The sequence below is a fragment of the Salvia miltiorrhiza genome, chromosome 3, assembly GCF_028751815.1.
Source record: "Salvia miltiorrhiza cultivar Shanhuang (shh) chromosome 3, IMPLAD_Smil_shh, whole genome shotgun sequence".
NCBI lineage: Eukaryota > Viridiplantae > Streptophyta > Magnoliopsida > Lamiales > Lamiaceae > Salvia > Salvia miltiorrhiza.
In genome coordinates, this window is record NC_080389.1 from 35372070 (window position 1) to 35390734 (window position 18665).

General features: G+C 39.7%; 1 protein-coding gene and 1 pseudogene across 1 annotated transcript; both read right to left on the minus strand.

Moving 5' to 3' along the window:
• Positions 1-5253: 5253 nt before the first annotated feature.
• Positions 5254-6200, minus strand: LOC131016463 (ethylene-responsive transcription factor ERF014-like; annotated as a pseudogene).
• A 6180-nt stretch (positions 6201-12380) lies between these two features.
• Positions 12381-16168, minus strand: LOC131016464 (protein TIC 56, chloroplastic). Its single transcript, XM_057945158.1, has 6 exons — positions 15477-16168; positions 14702-14912; positions 13975-14172; positions 13178-13460; positions 12924-13086; positions 12381-12849 (listed from the first exon to the last, which is right to left on the minus strand). Exons 1-6 carry the CDS (start codon positions 15945-15947, stop codon positions 12670-12672), a joined length of 1506 nt encoding a protein of 501 aa, XP_057801141.1. The 5' UTR covers positions 15948-16168; the 3' UTR covers positions 12381-12669.
• Between the last annotated feature and the right edge of the window lie 2497 nt (positions 16169-18665).

The following is an 18665-nucleotide window of genomic DNA, read 5'->3' on the forward strand; positions in this document are numbered from 1 at the left end:
TTTGGTAAGGTGGGATATATTTGGCTGAGTGACTAAAAGATACTCCTCAATGTAGCTCGATCACCAACCTTATAACATTCTTAATCCATACCATCTTCCACCTCATAAAACCAGATTTTTCAATACGAGAAACCATCACAACACAACAATTATTTCTCATGATATTATGACTTTCTAAAGCATCCTATGTACCCATTTTTTTCAATTTTCTCACTTTTCTTTTCTTTTCTTTTTTTCTTTTTTTTTCTCTTTTTTTCAACGACTTGTAGGGTACTAAGATTTTTTCCAATCAAGAACAAAATTCATAATTCATAATCACACATCTCCACAACGCCAACTACCCCACATCAACAATCTCCAAGTTCCCACCCACGACTAAATCAAATAAAATGGAAAATAAGGCTCAAAGGGGGCGAACTAGGATCATATATAGTAATAGGACAAATATGGGATATATAGGCTAGCAAAGATGGCCTTCTATCATCTCAAAGTTATTAAGCACACTATGTGACCTCGAAGGAGAAACCAAGATAAGTTCTAGTGAGACACATGCATGCTCGAACAATCACTCAAGAATAAGAAATAAGACTGTAAACATGGTGACAGTCAAAGCTCAAATTCTCACAACTTATTTCATTGATTGCAAACACATAGAGACCACGTTTATCATTCATCACTCATGCTCAATCTCAACAATATCAACACAAACGCATGCAATTTCACAAGTTTAAAGCAGAAATCATCATGAGCCAGTTATCTAACCAATCTCTACACTACTCGCATCTTCATCAAGGTAACATCACAGAGAAACCACCAAAGCAAGACTAAACAACTCAACGACGACACAAACAAAAACAACTAAAAAGAAACAATGCACCCACAAAGACACATCCCCCCAAACTTATTCACCGCCAAGGAGAATAAGTTTAAAAAGAATTTGTGGGGCACAAAAAAAAACTAACAAACGAAAAGAAACGAACTAACCGAAAATTGGGTTGCCTCCCAATAAGCGCTATTTTTAACGTCGTTAGCTCGACAGAACATCAAACTCTTCAAGGAGGCTGATACAAGCAGTGTTGCGAATAGCTGCTCCCTGCTCCACTCTTGCCAGCCAAAATGCCTTCTTCCAACTTTCGATCACCTGGGTCCTGCCAAGAAAAAGGATCTGTATCAAATGTATTAAATACATCAACACTTACCGTTCCCGGATCCTTTGCTTTCTTGGGCACTTCGTCCTTGTGGATGCGGTATGGTTCATAGACATAGAAAGTTTGGCTCTCAGCATGAACTCGTAGTGTGAGCTCTCCTTTCTCCACATCAATTAAAGCTCTTCCCGTTGCAAGGAACGGACGCCCCAAAATCAGCGGGATTTTATTGTCATCTTCAATGTCTAGAACCATAAAATCGGCAGGGAGAATAAAATCCCCCACCTTCACAAGCACATTCTCCACAATTCCACGAGGATAGGTGACCGACCTGTCCGCCATCTGCAGCCTCATAGATGTCGGCTTCAACTCTCCAATCGCCAGCTGCTGAAAAACAGATTGAGGCATAAGATTTATGCTCGCCCCCAGGTCGCAGAGTGACCTTCCGAAATGCTGGCCTCCAATAATGTAGGAAAGTGTGGAGCTGCCCAGATCTTTAATCTTCGTCGGCAGCTTCCTCTGCAAGATTGCGCTGCATTCTTCATTGAGATTTACCGTCTTAAACTCTCCCAACTTCTTCTTCCGCGAGACTATGTCCTTGAGGAATTTGGCATACTGCGGCATCTCTAGTAACATCTCCACCAACGGGATGTTGATGTTCACCTTCTTAAAGATCTCTAAAAACTTAGAGAGTCGCTCTTTCATCCTTTCTTTCTTATGGCGCTGAGGGAAAGGTATAGTCACAGTTGCTGGAGAAGTAGCTGTCTGCTTTTCATCCTTCTTTCTGCCAGAAACCTCAACAGTGACCTCCTCAGCTTTTTCCTCAATCAGCCGTGCACTCTCATCTTTCGCTGTCATGACCTGTCCTGTGTAGTCCCGCTCGGCAGATCAACCATCTTAAAATGACGCTGGGAAAATGGCATCCACCTTGGAGGACGCAGATGAGGTGGGAGTCGTCGACCTTCCTCATGGACTCTCCACGATAGCTCTTCTCTCTCCATCTCACGAGATCCATGGCTACCTTCAGAGGTAGCTTCACTCTTCAATCTGATGGCCATGCACTGCTCCTTTGCATTCACCTTGGCATTGTTTATGAGATTGCTCGACTGTTGGAGTTTGTTGACGGCGGTGGCTATTTGACCCAATTGGGTCTCGAACATCTTCATTTGAGTCCCCACAGCAACGGCATTGGACTCTAGACTTTCCATCCTCTCGTCGGACTTGGAGATAAATTTCATTAGCAGCTCTTTCAAATTAGGCTTCTTCTCCTCATTGATGACTCCATTGGTAACAGAGAAGCCTGGTGGCGGTTGAATTGCATTGTTGGGATTCCCATATGCCAAATTTGGGTGTGGACGCCCTCCATGATAAAGCTGTTGTCCATTATTATACCCGCTCCGTTGCCCGTGCTGAAAGTTCTCGTAGTTTCTGCCATTAATGTAGTTGACGTCTTCTACGCCTGTCGGGATCTCTACAGCTGGCTCAGAATTGCCAACAGTCATAGCATTGATTTTTGAGTTCATCTCTGCCAGCTGAGTCAAAATCAATGCCATGGGATCTGAGCCGGACGCAGCAGCAACTTTCTTCAACTGAACTCTCTCGGATGGCCATTGATAACTGGTAGTGGCCATGCTTTCAATGATCTCCATTGCCTCCGAGCTCCCTTTCTTGAGCAGAGAACCTCCAGCTGCTGTATCCATAAGCATTCTCGCACGCTCTCCACATGCATTGTAAAACATGACCACCAGAGTCCCCTCATCAAAGCCATGGGATGGGCACTTCCTCAACTTCTCCTGTTATCTTTCCCATGTTTCAGCCAAAGTCTCTCCATCAAATTGCTGAAATTGAAGAATATCCATCTTCAACTTCAAAGTAAGCCCAGGAGGATGGAACTTCCGTTGGAAAATATCTGCCAGGTCCCCCCATGCTGGATTGGCTCCCAGCTGTAGAGTTTGATACCACGACTTTGCCTTATCCCTGAGTGAGAATGGAAAAGGCGGAGTCGTATAATGTCATCTGGGACTCCATTCATCTTAACAGTGCTGCACAGCTCCAGGAATTGCGCCAGATGCGCATTAGGGTCCTCCACAGCTTTGCCTCCATACTGGTTTTGCTGCACCATGGTGATCAAACCAGTCTTAAGCTCGAAATTATTCACGTTGACTCTTGGAGGCTCATGATACTGATACTGCGGAGTGAACGCCTCGTTGATGGGAGGCTGCTTTTGAGCATCGCGGTTTTCCTGCGCCTCAATCAAACGCTGCAGTTGCTCCTTGAGAGCACGGACTGCTTCTGCGGTAGCCATAGAACTACCTAGCAAACTTCAGAACCAAAAATCAGGACTACAGGAAAAAAAATAAAGAACAGAATTTAAATAAACAGAAATAAAAATCCAGATTAGTCTCGAACAATCAACAGATAGTACTGATAAAAATCAGTTCCCCGGCAACGGCGCCAAAAACTTGTTCGTTATTTTATTTAACACGGCGCAAGTGTACGGGTGTAATTGTGTACAGTAGCAAGCAAGGTCGTATTCCACAGAGACTAATTATTATCAATTCCTATCCTAAATTATTCTACTCTATCTGGACAAATGAAATTGAGAGTTTTGTTTTTAAAACTAAATAAATAAATAACAGGAAACAAATAAATCAAGCTGTGAAACAGAGAAACAGATAAGACAAGATTTCCCAAGGCAAAGGTTTCAACAGATTCTCCTCACTAACATGTTCAATTCAATTAATAAGATGATTCCTAAGGCAATCGCAAAGTTAGTTCATACCCACTCTCATGGCATACAAACCGTTGATTACATGCAAGGCTACCATCCCTGGATCGCACTTCTAACATTTAACTCCTAAAAGTTCCTAGGATTAACGCCCTCACAGTTATCAATTCCCTTTAGAATTAAAATAAATGTGTTCTATGTTCTTAGTTCAGGTAATAATTATCATCTCCCGATCTCAAGTTAAAACCTATGATTATGCTAAATTGGTGGCCAATCAATAAAGCAAACAATTAAAACAAGAACATAGAAAGGAATAACAATCCAATTAACTGAATCAAACAGACAGAAATTCAAATCATGTCTACTCCCTAAACCCTGGGAAAAAGGGATTCTAGCCACACATAGACATATGAACTAGAATACAATTCTCAATAAAACAAATAAACATCCACAAGAAAAACCGTAGTAGAATTGATAATCTTTAGTTCTTGCTCTCGCTCCGTTCTCCGTCTCTCTCAGCTCTCAGGAAAAGTAAAATATGATAAAAGATGATAAAAAGGTCTTTAGAAATAATTTCTTGGGGAGTATTTATATGCCCTAGGTCAAGTAGGACTCAAAAATACCCAAAAATCGCGTAAAAGGCTGAAAAACGGACTTTTGGGCGAAAACTCGGCGACTCGCGCGGCCGCGCGCCTGGACCGCGCGGTCTACCAGCAAATTCTGCTCCGTCGCGCGGCCGTGGCATGCGGCCGCGCGAGCTCTGACACTTTGCGCAGCAATTTTGTTTTGGCTCGTTCTCCTTCGTCCGAACTCCGATTTATGATCCGTTTGCGCTCACAAACTCCTATCGAAACGAACTACAACTTGTATTTCAGCCAATTCTTCCAAATTCTGCTTCATTATTTCTGAAAATTCGTTCAAACAACGAGCAAGTGACAAGTTCTTGACCATAAACCAATATAAGCTCAAATAAATCATCAAACAAACAAAATCCTCATAACTAAACATCAAAAATGACACACCAAGAGGTGAAAATGCATGTTTATCAAAAAACAGGGTTACTATGATTTTTTTTTTGGGTAAATATCATATTAAACCTTGAACTATTTTCATTTTATCAAAAATACTCTGAAAGTTTTGAAATGCTCTCTAAACCCTCAAAGTATAAGGATTTTATCAAATATATCCCGCATCTATTTTTCGATCACCAGAAATATGACGTGGCTCACCGGATAACACAGTGTAATTTAAATTATATATTTTTTTAATCCATGTCATTTTTTTTTATCCATGTCATCCACTCAGTCTCTCTCTGCGTTTTCTCTCCTACTCTCTACCGTCTCTCTCTCTTTGTTCTTAGTAATATCCTTCTTCCACAAACACACACACTTGCCGACACAGACTGGCGGCGGCGCCTCCTCACTCCCCGGTGAAGGTTGCCGCCTCTCCGGCCACCCACGACTCTCACCTCTCACCCTCTATCTATCTCCATCTTCCCTTTTTCACCCTACACACGCACAGCCACCGCCTTCTCAAACGTCCGGCTTATAGCAGCGGCTGGCCGCCGCTGTCGCCTCGCCCTCAATTCTCGGTGACTGCAGCGGCAGGCGAGCCCACAATTTCAGTCGCCGTCGCTTTTATATCAAGCAGCAGCGCCGCCTGAAACCCTAGGCCCCAAATTGTGGCCATGATTTTCGGCGAGCAGCAGTGAACCCCCGTCGTCGTTTGCAACCTTCCGGAGACCGACGGACACGGCGACTCAGTGTACTGCAGCGCCTTCGACGAGGAGAGCGAGTTCGACTGGGAGTCGAGATCGTTGACCTGACCCGAGGTCTCGGCGCCGGTGGACGCATGGGCAAAGCGGGCGGCGCCAACCTGGATCTCGATCTTGGGCGGATTTTCAGGGAAATTGAACTTGGCGTTGCCCAGATCTTCGCCGAAGGCACGTGTTACCTTCTCCGCCATGGTCAATCGGGCGCGGCAACCTAGATCTCAGCAATAGAGGGCGGCGACGAAGGCATGCGCCGCCTTCTCCGCCGTGTCGTAGGATTCGAGCCAGATCCTCTCCCTGCAGTTAGGGAGCCTGATCTCGGAGACGTATTTCCCCCACTTACGCTTGCGCACGGCCTTGTATTTGCAGAAGGAGGAAGAGGAAGCTTCTCTAACAACCTCCAAAGCAGCGGCGGTGGCTGAGGATGAAGGTTGTTGCTGCTTTTCAGGTGATTTCACCATGTCAGTTAGGGTTTAGAGTGAGAATTTTGAATTGAGTTTTGGGGAAGAGGTGAAATGGAGTGTAGTTTGGATGAGGAAAAGGGGGATGAGCATGAGTTGTGAGAAACGGTGGCTTCTGATTTTGTGATTTTCAGTTGGTCCTTTGATTGGATGTATTTGATTGCGGTGGAATTTTGAAGGTAAGAACAGAGAGAGAGATTTGGACTGAGAGAGACGGTAGAGAGAGAGAGGGAGAGAACGCAGGGAGGGACGGAGAGCATAATGACATATGGATTAAAAATAGAATATAAAATGACATGGATTAAAAAAATAGAATTTAAATTACACTGTGTCATCCAACGAGCCACGTCACATTTCTGATGATCGGAAAATAGATGCAGGATATATTTGATAAAACCCTTATACTTTGAGGGTTTAGACTTTAGAGAGCATTTCAAAACTTCCGGGGTATTTTTGATAAAACGAGAATAGTTCAAGGTTTAATATGATATTTACCCTTTTTTTTTTCATGGATGGAAAGTGTAATATATAATAGTATAATAATTATATTTTTCGTCACATTCTCAATTTCTATCATTCAAAATCTTTTAAATCTTCTTTATTTGTAATAATTTTCGTTTAGTTGTAATATTTAAATTGAATATTTCAATGATTTATCATATAAATTATTCATTATTTATATTAATTAATTCACTATTAGGTTTTATATAAGGATTCATTAATCTTGATAAATATAATTAATACTAGTATATTAACTTTACACATAATCTAGATAAATAAATTCTATTATTTATTTTATCTAGACAAAATGATTTGTATAACCCCAGCGCCGCGCCCATCGGATCGTGCCAGCTCGAGTTGTCATGAAGTGCTCCGCGCTGCGGATGCTTGTACTTCTACTTTTCACCACTTTCAATACTAATTAAAACACATTTTCACAATTTCCAATACAGTCTCAACGTTTTCTCCATTGTCAATACATTTAATAACATTTTTCTTAAAATTCGTGTCACTCCCCTGTAGAAAGTTTTTTCGTAAACGGGTGGAGTATATGGTATCCCACTTTATATCCCACCATCAAAACTAGACAAAAATTATAAAATTGAGCACCAAAGTCTCTCTTTCTTTCAAGGAATAGTTGGTTCAAGTTCTCCAAATGAAAAAAAAAAAAAAAAAAAAAAAAAAAAAAAAAAAATGAGGCACCAAAATCTCTCTTGTAAGAGACTATTGGTTTAAATCTAACATCGTGTGAGTTGTATATTTGTTTGTTATTTGATCTATTTTAATCTAGCTTATGAACTTGATTGTTGATTTTGGTATAGTCTAATTTGTACTAACTTGATTAATTTATTATGATATATAGGGGAGAGTTAAAATAAGAACGCTTCTTAAAATATAAATTAGAAACCATTTTCAACCCTTAGATCATCAAGATCTACGGTTGATTCATCACCTTGTTGGATAAATTCATGGTCCTGAGTTCAAATCTCAAAGGTAGCAAAAAAATATTTTTCGCAATTCGTACCTTTATACAGTTTATTAATGCATGTTATGCATAAAATTCATGCATTTTTGCTGGTTCGCAATTCTTAAAATAAGAATGGTTTATTGAATAACCGCTCCCTATATATATAAATGTATTGAGAAGTTGAGAAGCAATCTAATAGATGAACATGTCAATTAGTTTTTATGAACATGAGTTTGATCTGGGGTTCGATCCTTGGCGGTGACGTATTTTTTAACAAATTAAATAGATTCGTATGTTCGTCAGTTATATTTGATATGTTCAAAGAATTTATTGATCTAGGGTCTAATTGTTATGTTCATCAAAATGTACTAACATGTTCATCTATTAGATTGCTTCTCAACTTCTCAACACATTTGAGCTTCTCAATTGAACCATATATATATATATATATATATATATATATATATATATATATATATATATATATATTTGCGTTATTTAATCTAATTTATACTATTGTTAATTTAAATAGGTCTAATTTATACCTAGTAAATTAATTCAATGTAGTATATACTCGATTCTTGATTATATAACTATTGATAAATCAATAACTATCAAGTCCGATTTGTTTTCAAATGTACCAGGGTCCCACTTTTCGGGCTTCGAAAAATCGAACTTGCCACCGGAAGCTCAATGGAATAATGTCCCACTGGAAACTGGAAAGAATGATTGTAAATTTGATGAATAATAACACATGATCCTTTGAGAAATCAAATCGATCTTGCAAATAAAATCACCATGCAAATTCATTTCCTAGTAAAATCAACAGCATCTACAATCACCAATCATGAATCTACTGCACTATATACTCTGCCTCTTTTTCCACAAGAAAAATAGTTGAAGAGCTTTACTCTCAGCAGTAATGTCACGACCGCACTTGCTAAGGATAGCAAATTCGGGGAAACCGCGACTAAGGGAGGGGATTTAGGAGCGGGAGTTAGAAAGGGGCATATTCGGTTTCTTGATGACTCGACTTGTATAAGGAAATCAATCGAAATATCTAGATATCAACGAAGGCCACAAGGGGACCGTACATAATATTATCCCAAAACGGGGTACTCAATGGTTTTAGTACATTATTAAATAATACATATTGTTTGACAAATGACATAACATCTTAACATAATCAGTGTTCGCAGCGGAATAACAATTTTGAGTATATGTATGAAGACATATACTCTACTCTGAGGTAATCATCCTAGATCGACAAAAGCTCCGCTTGCACACTACATCCTCGATCACAGCTCAACCTGCACATTTATAAATACATACAGGGCTAAGTACGAGAGTACTTACTGGACACTTGCCGAAATTTACATACATGCATAATATTTTATTGTCAAGCCTTTAACAGTAGTAAGATACGAGGGTTTTCCTTTAAAGACTCGTATTTACCAAACATAATATCATTTCTTTCATCAATAACCCGCGCAGGCATTTTAATATCATTAATCACCATATCAGTAACTCGTGCCGAGAGGGAGGCCTCCCTCTACGGACACTATGATCGGCCAACCCGCTAGATGACTCACGATCACAAGGTGTACACTAATTCCGAAAGGATTTGCGGTCCCATCCAGAATCCGAATTCGATTAACATCAGATAGGCAATTAATAACAAAACATAAAGTATTTAGGCATTGACAATATCATTCAAATTCATAAGCATAAAGTCTTTAACAATTCTACTATATAGTTTTAGTTTATACGTAAGAAAGCCCACCTGGTAGTAGAGACTCACGACTAAGCCTTAAACTCTGGTGCCTGACCTTTAATACGAGAAAATAAAGCAAGATTTTAATACAAGGAAATTCTCAAATGAATGAGGATGCGTAATGTAATTATGCATGGCTCATATTCTTCTAATTATTGGTCCAACTATTGGATTAAAGCTCGTCCTATGAAATCGGATAGTTATTCTTAATAATCCACTCATCTTGAATTAGTCTAACTCACTTACCAACTAATAAGTAGTAAGTATTAAAATTAATCACTAATTAAAAATAATTAGGATTAATAATGAGAGCCTAAAATAATAAGTCTTATTGGACTTAACTAAAGAAATCTCATAGGATTTAATCAACTAATTAGTAGGAGCCCAAAAATTATAAATTCGAAGCCCATTTTAAAAAATTATAGAAGTCCAAAATAATTGACCCAACAAAACTCAAACAGGCCCAAGAAAATTAAAGAAATTCGGCCCACATAGAAAAAGAAAAGATGGCCCAATGAATTAGTACCCGGCCCAACAAATAAACTGATCCAGGCCCAAAATCACTCCTTCCTCAATACTCGGTTCCTCTCTCTCTCATTTCTCAAACACGCCGCTCTTTCCCTCAATATCCTAAATTCTGTGTTCTCTCTTCCTTCTCACTCGATCCAGCCGGCGTCGAGGAGTTCGCCACCGTGGCTCCGGAATCCGGCGCTGACTGCCGTCGTGCCCAGCGTACGCTCTTCTTCCTTCCTTTTCTCTCGATCGATCTGCTGCTCTCTCTCTCTCTCAACGATTCTGCTGCTCCCTGTGTAGCTGCCGCCGCCGCTGTATTCTGGCCGTTCCAGCCGTCGCCGGCGAGGCCGGTGAGCGGCTGCCGCTTCCCTCCGCGACATCGCTGCTGCTGTAACCCGACGAGAGTCGGTCTCTCCTCTCTCGATTCGAAGCGTCGGTGGAGTTCGAGCCCTAGTTCATCTCCTTCTGCAAATCGAGCTCTAGCTCCTCTCTTTCTGCAGAACGTTGTTGCCGCCGCCGTGGTTCTGTAATTCCGGCGACTTACAGTCGTCGTTCGTCACCGTTCGTCCTCCCAAATCGGCGACAGTCCTCCTCTTATCCCTTCTGGAAATCTCGCCGTTGCTACCGCTGTAGTAGGGAGGTCGACGAAGAGCCGGGGTCTCGATCGCTTGTCGCCACGGCCTCTGCCTTCTCCTTCCTCGACTCGAGTCCGAGGCTTCCTTCGGCGGAGCCGAAGGTCGCCGCTGCTGTTTAGATCCGACGAGCAGCGGCTCTGCTGCCTATGTGTATCGTCGATTGATTTCGCTCGTTCGCCGCCGCTAACTCGAAGCCGAGTCGAGCAGAGCAGTCGGCTGCTTCCTTGGACTCGACTGAACAGGGCGGTCAACCTTTACTATTCTAACAAGCTAAGTTATCTACTTTCATTCTTCTTCTACTTCAGTTTCTAGTTGTTAAACGTGGGGGTTCTCATGATTCGATGTTCTAAGGTATAGAGTATAACAATGTATGAATTCTTGAATTGTTGAGGCTATCGATCAAGTATGCATATGTGGGTTGCTATATCTTTCTGTAATAAACTCATCCTATGTTTCGAATTTCCTTTATATGAAATGAGGGAAGTGAAATGCATATATGAGAATAGTGAACTGAAAAAAATACCTTGAATGTTTGCTATGGTTGAAGGTTGCAGTTGAGATACAAGGCAGCAGGTGTTCTGAAAATAATGTAATTGGTCCTTGCATTAATGCAGGTGGAATCATGGAAGAAGGTAGAGCATTGAAGTCAAGCTTACCTTGAGAATGCTTGGCAGAGAAGGAGTGCAGATTCCTGCCGTTGCTGCTAAGTGTTGAATGGAGAGAGTGGTGGTTTGAGGAGTGAAGTGTGGAGTTTAAACTAGAAGGTTGTATTGTTGGAGTGTGAGAAGTGCAGCAGGCTCAAGAGAAGGGGAAAATAGGGGAGTGTGCAGCTGCTGCAGCACATGTCTCCACACCCTTTTCCTTTTTCCCATTTTCTTAAACTTGGGTGTTGTGGCAGGGGTGAAGTGTTTACTGCCGCTACAGTTGCTGCAGAAAAAAGGGGAGGGGACGCAGCCGATCTTATTCTCCCTTCTCTCCTTATATTATTTCTTTTGTTGCAGGTGGTAGAATAGAGTTGTAGTATACATGTAGGGTTGTAAGGTTTGTAATGGTAAGGGATTAAAAGTTGTGAAGTGATTTAACTAAAATCCTTCAGTGTTGGTTGTTCTGTATTAGAACTTTGGTATCGAGTTTTTCTAATGTCGAGCACTTGTATTCAGATACAGATTAATCGAATAATTCTTGTATCTGATATCTATATTGTCTTGTAAAAATCTAAATTAAAACTGTAGATTGCTAAATTAAATCCATAGATTTAATTCGATCATCATTAAATTAAATCCGTAGATTTAATTAGCTACAAAGTCGGAAATAATTCACGACTTAAGGAACAATAAGAATAATTATAAATAACCTCCATCTTGATTAATAGATAACACAACTTTGCTAAGTTGGTTATAACCTTGAATAATAATTATTCATTGATTCAAAGATTAACGTCGCGATTTTAAACACGCGAAGATAAATAAATGCATACTGCTAGTGTAGCGACTCTGTTTCCAAATTACGTAATTCAGAATCATAGTTGGAATTCATAAAGCGTTTCATTTACTAAAAAAAAAGATTTAATAAACACGCAATACTGGACTTAAATAAATATAAAAGAGCGGGTTGTTACAAGTAATATGTTGATGAAAATGTCTTTTTTTTTTTGGTACGTCGAGAGTGGATTTAAGTAGATTGGTGTTTGAATCTAGATCTTTTTGAATACACTCAATTTCTACACAACTTATAAAACTGCACATGATATATATAGGCTTCTACCTATTACAATCAAGAATCACATTTCATTGATGAACATTAGATTAGATGTATGGCTATTATTTCATGCCATAACATATACAAAGATGAAATAAAATACGAGATTGCAATATCACCTCATCGATAAATGAAAATGCTGAATAGCGTAAATATATATTCACCCAATTCAGGATAGGTCAGTGTCATCTTTACAAGTTCAAAACTTGTGCCCAAGTTACACATTCTATCATCACCAATTTGAAGCATTCCACAAGCCAAAAACTCTTCTGAACTACTCTATGATCAGTGTAGTAGACCTAAAATATCTCAACTCGTCGTTTGTTACAGAGGAAGAAATTTAAGCATAGACAATCAAAGATGAGGTGAGAACTCAACTGAGAGCAAGAAATCAATGGCAGTATATAGCTTTGTTATCAGTATCTTCTCCGCTCCTCCTTTGCTTTCTTTTCTGCAGCCCTCTTCGCTTTCCTTCTTTCAGCTTTCTGAGCAGCATCAGCTTGGACTTTTTCCATGATCTGGTCGAAACCTGGGATTGTCTTCTCCAGTTTGTGGTACGTTTGAACACTCAGGTTGTGGAAAATCTCAAAAAGTCTCTGCACGAGTTTAAGGTTCAAGTGAGACGGTCGTGGAAGGTAAACAGGATGCTAGATAGACGGGGAAAACTTACCATGACGTCTTTGTTCCATTCAGCAATGTAAGGAGGGCCTGTTGTGTACGATCCAAGAGGCTCACGGTGCCACTTACCACCAAACGTAATATGATCCATGGCCTGTTCGATGCTGAGAACCTCCCACGGCCTCAACCCGGGGATAACTTTTGCCAATTGTTGTCTGCCCAGAAAAGATATATCAACAAGCTAATGCTACTGCAAGAAATAAGATCCAAAAATAAAATGCATTAAAGAAGGTGGAGAGAGAGTACCTAAGATCTTTTGGAATGAATTTATTAGGCATGTGGTCTTCTTCAAGAAGAGTTGTCATCTCAGAGCCACTTGCCCAAAGGAACAGAGCATGGCTCGGAATTCTGACACCAGGCCAAACACCATTATTAGCCTCTAGAACAGCCAAATCACGTCTTTTACTCTCGTATGCTTCTTCTTGAAGTTGCTTATAAGTTTTCTTTTCGTGCCCCTTGAGAGGAACCCAAGGCGGAATTCCTTTCTGTAGCTTATGAATAGCAGCTGTAGCAGCAGCACCAAGTCTAACTGGAAATCAAGCCACACATAGTCGATTAAAGAGTAAGTTTGCACTCCAAATTATTACCTATTTACTTATAAAATAGTGCATGGCCTAGTATCAACTACAGCTTAATAGAGAACTTCTTTGAGCCTATTACTTGATTATTGTGTTTTTCTATAGACAAACATTCATGACATTTTTATTCACGTTGAAGCTGACAGCAGAGGCCCCGATAATGATAAATGATCAAGAACTTTGTACTGCAATGATTCTTTCAATTGGTAACTTAGGTAAAAGCTTGAGAAACATACGTTTTAACTTATATCTAACTATTAAACCACTGTTCTATCTTCAATGTCTTGGTGCAAGAACTAACTTTATATTTTGATTTGAAGAAGTTGAATATTACTGTGCACTAAAGCTAAATGATAGTGATATATACAACATTATGATTCCCACTGCTTAACCAGATTTCAGGAAATCTACAATAAACCCAACAAGTAAAAGCTAGATAAAATTTTGCAAGTAGAAATCACAAACCTTCCCAAGTAGCAATTGCACGCTCCATACCATAGATCATGCTAATAGGTGCCCATTCATCCATATCATCACCCCAGATAAAAGTATGCTTGTCAATTATCCCCGCACCCCAAGCAGTTTTCAGCTGTATTAGTTCCATTGGTCCTCTTGTACGACCCAATCGATCCTTATAGAACCACCCACCAGTTTTCATGATAACTAAGAAAAGAACAATATAAACCCCTCAATTCACTGAAACATAGAGATGTCAGTTGTAGTGTGATAGAAATCTATTAAACAACCCTCTCAAATGAAAGAAAAGAACACAAAAAATGAGAGCATGGAACATATAGTCACAAAACAAGTCTTTCAGAAATAAGAATTTGCAAGTTCAAACATTCAATTGTTAGAAGAAAACAAACAAATTATAAAAATCACATCCCACATAAGAAAAAATACGAATCATGCTCAGTAGATTAGCTTGATGAAGGATGATGCCAACTTAGACTTACTAGAATTGCCACCCTATTTTGTCAAATTTGGTTTTACAAATTTATATGATACACCAACAACTGGCTCTAGGCATGATCTAACATCCAACAATTCTCAAACGAGCACATACAAAGAGGAGACTGTCTCTTTTAAAAAATGACATACACAACGTTGACGAATTCCCATAAACAAGAAAATAACAATTGTTAAATGAAAAAGGCTAAACTGAGTGCGACATAGATAATTTTTTACTTACAGTCATAGTAACGCCTCTCGAGTGCTTTATAGCCTATAGCCTGAGCTACATCAATCGGCCTACCCGGTGGGTATGGCCGCTGCCTGAACCCCCAAAGCCCAAAGAAGAACTGCCTAGCAAAATCCCAGAACTTATCATCCGACTCCCTCCTTGTTTTTATAGCTTTCCTTGGCATTGGCCTCCCATCCAGCCCAATCACATTGGGCACTGCCTTTACAATCACAATAAATCAAAAATTACTAAACACGGTATAAACCTTCAACAGGATACACCATAACTTAGCTCAACACTTTACAATTAAAATCCCAGTCCAACTTCATCAAAAACCATGACTCTATCAATAAACACAGTAAGACAAAATACATTACCACAAATTTGAAACACAAATCAATACATATAGAACCAATAACACACTATCATTAAAAAATGTATAATCTATGCTTCACCTTCTATCAAACATTTGAATACAGTCACACACATAACCAAACATATGTGTGCAAAAGGGGCCTAGATATTACACCAAGTATAGCAACTAGAACACCATTAAAAGCAACCCACATTCAAAAAGCATCAATTCTTAGCTAAAGGCAACTTCATCAAAAATCCATACAACCAATAACAAACTATCAATGCAATAATGCACAATTTATGCTACATCTCATGGACTCAAATGCCATTTCTATCTTCCATTCACACACACACGTATATGTGGAAAACGGGCTACAAGCCTACAACACAACACCATTGAAAAACCAAGCCCTAATAAAAAAGTTACCTGCCAATATTTCTTATCTTCATTCTTGTAGGGAACGGAATTCTCCTGCAGCTCCATCTCATTCAGTTTATCAGCAATCTCTTCAGCCCGGGTCAAGAACTGCATAACCGGGCTGCTTCGGAACTCAGCCCACCACCGCTCATTCTCCTCAATCTCTTCCTGGGTTGGGTTCTCCTTCTTCTCAACAATCGGGTCTTCCTGTAAAATCTTCTCAACCTCTGGCCTGTGTCGATAATCCGGTAAATTCTCGCACTCCCAGTAGAACTGCTCCAACATTTGCGTGTACTTGCCAGGCTTCTCATCGGGCTCGGGCTGCGGTTTCTTCGAAAAAGGGTTCGAAATGGCGGCGAAGTTGGGGGCTCTTCCATGGGGTTTGAAGAGCGAGGACACGAGGTTGATTGGTGGGATTGGGAGCTTCCGCGAGAATTTGAACCAGTTGTCACCAAACGGGTTGAAATTTATCGACGCCATTGACGCACTATTGCTGCGTGCTGTTCTTCGAAATGAGGAAAAATAGAAAAAATGCGTATTCTGCGAACCGCAGAGGGAGGGTGACCGTGACAGTGGACGGAGCGTGGACTGAGAGCTGCGAAATTGGATGAGGAGAGGGAGAGAGGAGGCTCTTTCTCCTTTTACTTTCCTACGGTAATATACAGTTTCTTTTAATAAGGCGGCCTTTTCCGAGATTGTTGAGCATAGCGTAATGGCATAAAAAGCCCATAGTATAATGGCTAAAAGCCCAATAGTATTTTCCATTTCAGCCCAATTATTATTCCAAACAGAATACACCTCGACTTATTTGTGTTAGGATTTGATTGTATATTGTATATCTGGATTTATATGTATAAGCGGTTTTTCTTAATGAAATAAAATGAGATGTAATATTTATATTTTTATTTTAGCAGGAGAAATTGGGAAGATGGAACTAAAACCTTTTTTTGAGGCGAAAGGGAAGGACTTTTATTACTAAGAATCAGAAATAACAATATCAAAAAGCCAATCAGGATAATCGGCCTTGCACGGTTTGCCTCACAGTTCATACGAAGAAAGTCCACCACCACGTGTTGACTAGCATGAGCGAAAGCCTCCCAAAAATCATCACACAACGACTCTGAGCCTTGATTATTATCTGATAGAACATTCTTTACATAAAAGTATTTCATCAGAACAAATGAGATGTAATATTGTCAGCTATGTATTAAGAAAACAATATATAAACCGACTCATATTCTTATCTTATGCCACAAAGAATAGTACTATTATACAATCCTAAATATCTAGTCCAATTTTTATTTTTATTTTTTGAAAGAGATAATCTAGTCCAGTTTGATGTCTCATTTAGATGAAAATTATTATGAGACAAAGATACTTTCGGAATTTCTTCGAAATTTAGCATTTAAAATAATATAATGCCCTACAATATTTTTGAGACCACGAACACGTTTAGGAATGTAAATGAGGCGGCTTCGCAAAAAGAAAATATAAATGAGAATATGGGATGGGTGAGATCGGCTATTGTTTTCACACCTTCACACTTAGCTCCAAAAATTTACCTTCAAATCCATCTTTGTATCCGCTTACATTGAGAATATGGCTGGGGAAATATACTAAAAATCGGTATACCGGCTATATCGTACTGAGAAATACCAAAAAATACTGAACTTATGGTATACCAAATTTTTGGGTAAGGCGTGATACCGTACCGAAGATTTATGTTAAGGTAAAGGTATGAATTTTCCAGATACCAAGGTATACCGGTATATACCGCGGTAAAGAAAAGTCAATAAATATCATATTAAAGATATATATCAGAATAAGTTATGATACCTTATTACCGGTATACCGGTATATACCGAATATTACGGTATACCAAAGTAAAGTATTATTACTTTTATTATTATAATAATACTAATTATTATATGCATAATGTGTACTAATAAAATGAAATGCAGTTGATAAAAAAAATAACAGAAAGCCTTCAAATCCGATAAAACATAATTCTTTCGAATTTTATTTGCGATTTGGATTCGATTCGTACACAGATTCACTAATATTCAAATCGATCGTCGGCAATTATATATACCGTGTAAGTGCGGTATATCGAACCATGATACGGTATACCGTAACCGCTATATACCGACATACAGTACGGTATACTGAAACAAAGGTGCGGTAAATGTATACAAGTTTTCCATACAGTAATCTAAGGTATACCAGACTAAAGTATACCGTAGGTAAAGGTAAGCTAAATGTATGGAATTTCTCCAAACCAAAGATTAAGGTAAGGTATAAGGTATGAATAATTTATTGGAAAAAGGTGTAGATCCACCCCTATATGAGAGTTCTCTATAGCGTATTGCTCTCCATAGTCGATATTGGATCAAATAGGCTCCCGAAGTCCAAAAAAATAAACAATTAAACCCATTTGACTAACGATCGTTTGACCCTGTTAGTAAAAAAAAAAAAAAAACATACCCCTAATTTATTTCTTTTTCCAATTTCTACCCCCAATTATTTCTTCTTCTCACCCCTACATGCTTGGTGTTTCGTTGGGTTGTCGTCGACCCATATATGGTGTCTCGGTGTGACCTTTATTTGTGTCGTGAGTTAGTGGTTGAAGGCGACGAAGTCGCCGGAGAACTGAGAGAGAGAGGCGGCGGTAGTAGGTGGAGGGATCTGGGGTTTTTAGAGAGAGGCGAAGTCGGGGACGGCTGCTGCTGTAATCTGTCCGTCGGGGTTCAAAAATGAATGGGATGGTAGCTGTAGCTGTCGCCTGACTTAGGGAGAAGAGAGGGGAGTGGCGTACCTAGGGCTCGGCGGTAGGGATCCTGCCATCGCTGGAAAATCGGAGCCGGTGATTTGAGGATATAGGGCTCTGGCGATGGCTTGGTTGTTGTCAATCGGAGCAAGAAGGAGGGGAGCAGGTGTTCCGATCTGTTAGATGGGGAGGAGGCGGCGATTTCACTGTCCCTAAGGAAGCCGGTGGATCTATTTTTATCATGTTGCGATCGCCAGAGTTTGTGTGGACGAATTCTCTGTTGAGGATGTGGAAAATATTGGATAATATGTAATTAAGTAATCAATGATCAATCAAGATCCTTAATTATAGTAGTTTATTCTTTTCTTGTATATTGGGCGCTTTGTACACAATGAAGAACATTAAGAAAAGACAATAAAACTCCCTATGTT

Coding starts and splice junctions, on each gene's coding strand:
- LOC131016464 (XM_057945158.1), bottom strand. CDS start 15,947: ATGGCGTCGATAAATTTCAACCCGTTTGGTGACAACTGGTTCAAATTC. Junction 13,087..13,177: donor TTCATTCCAAAAGATCTTAG/GTACTCTCTCTC, acceptor TTTTCTGGGCAG/ACAACAATTGGCAAAAGTTA. Junction 12,850..12,923: donor AATGGAACAAAGACGTCATG/GTAAGTTTTCCC, acceptor AAACTCGTGCAG/AGACTTTTTGAGATTTTCCA.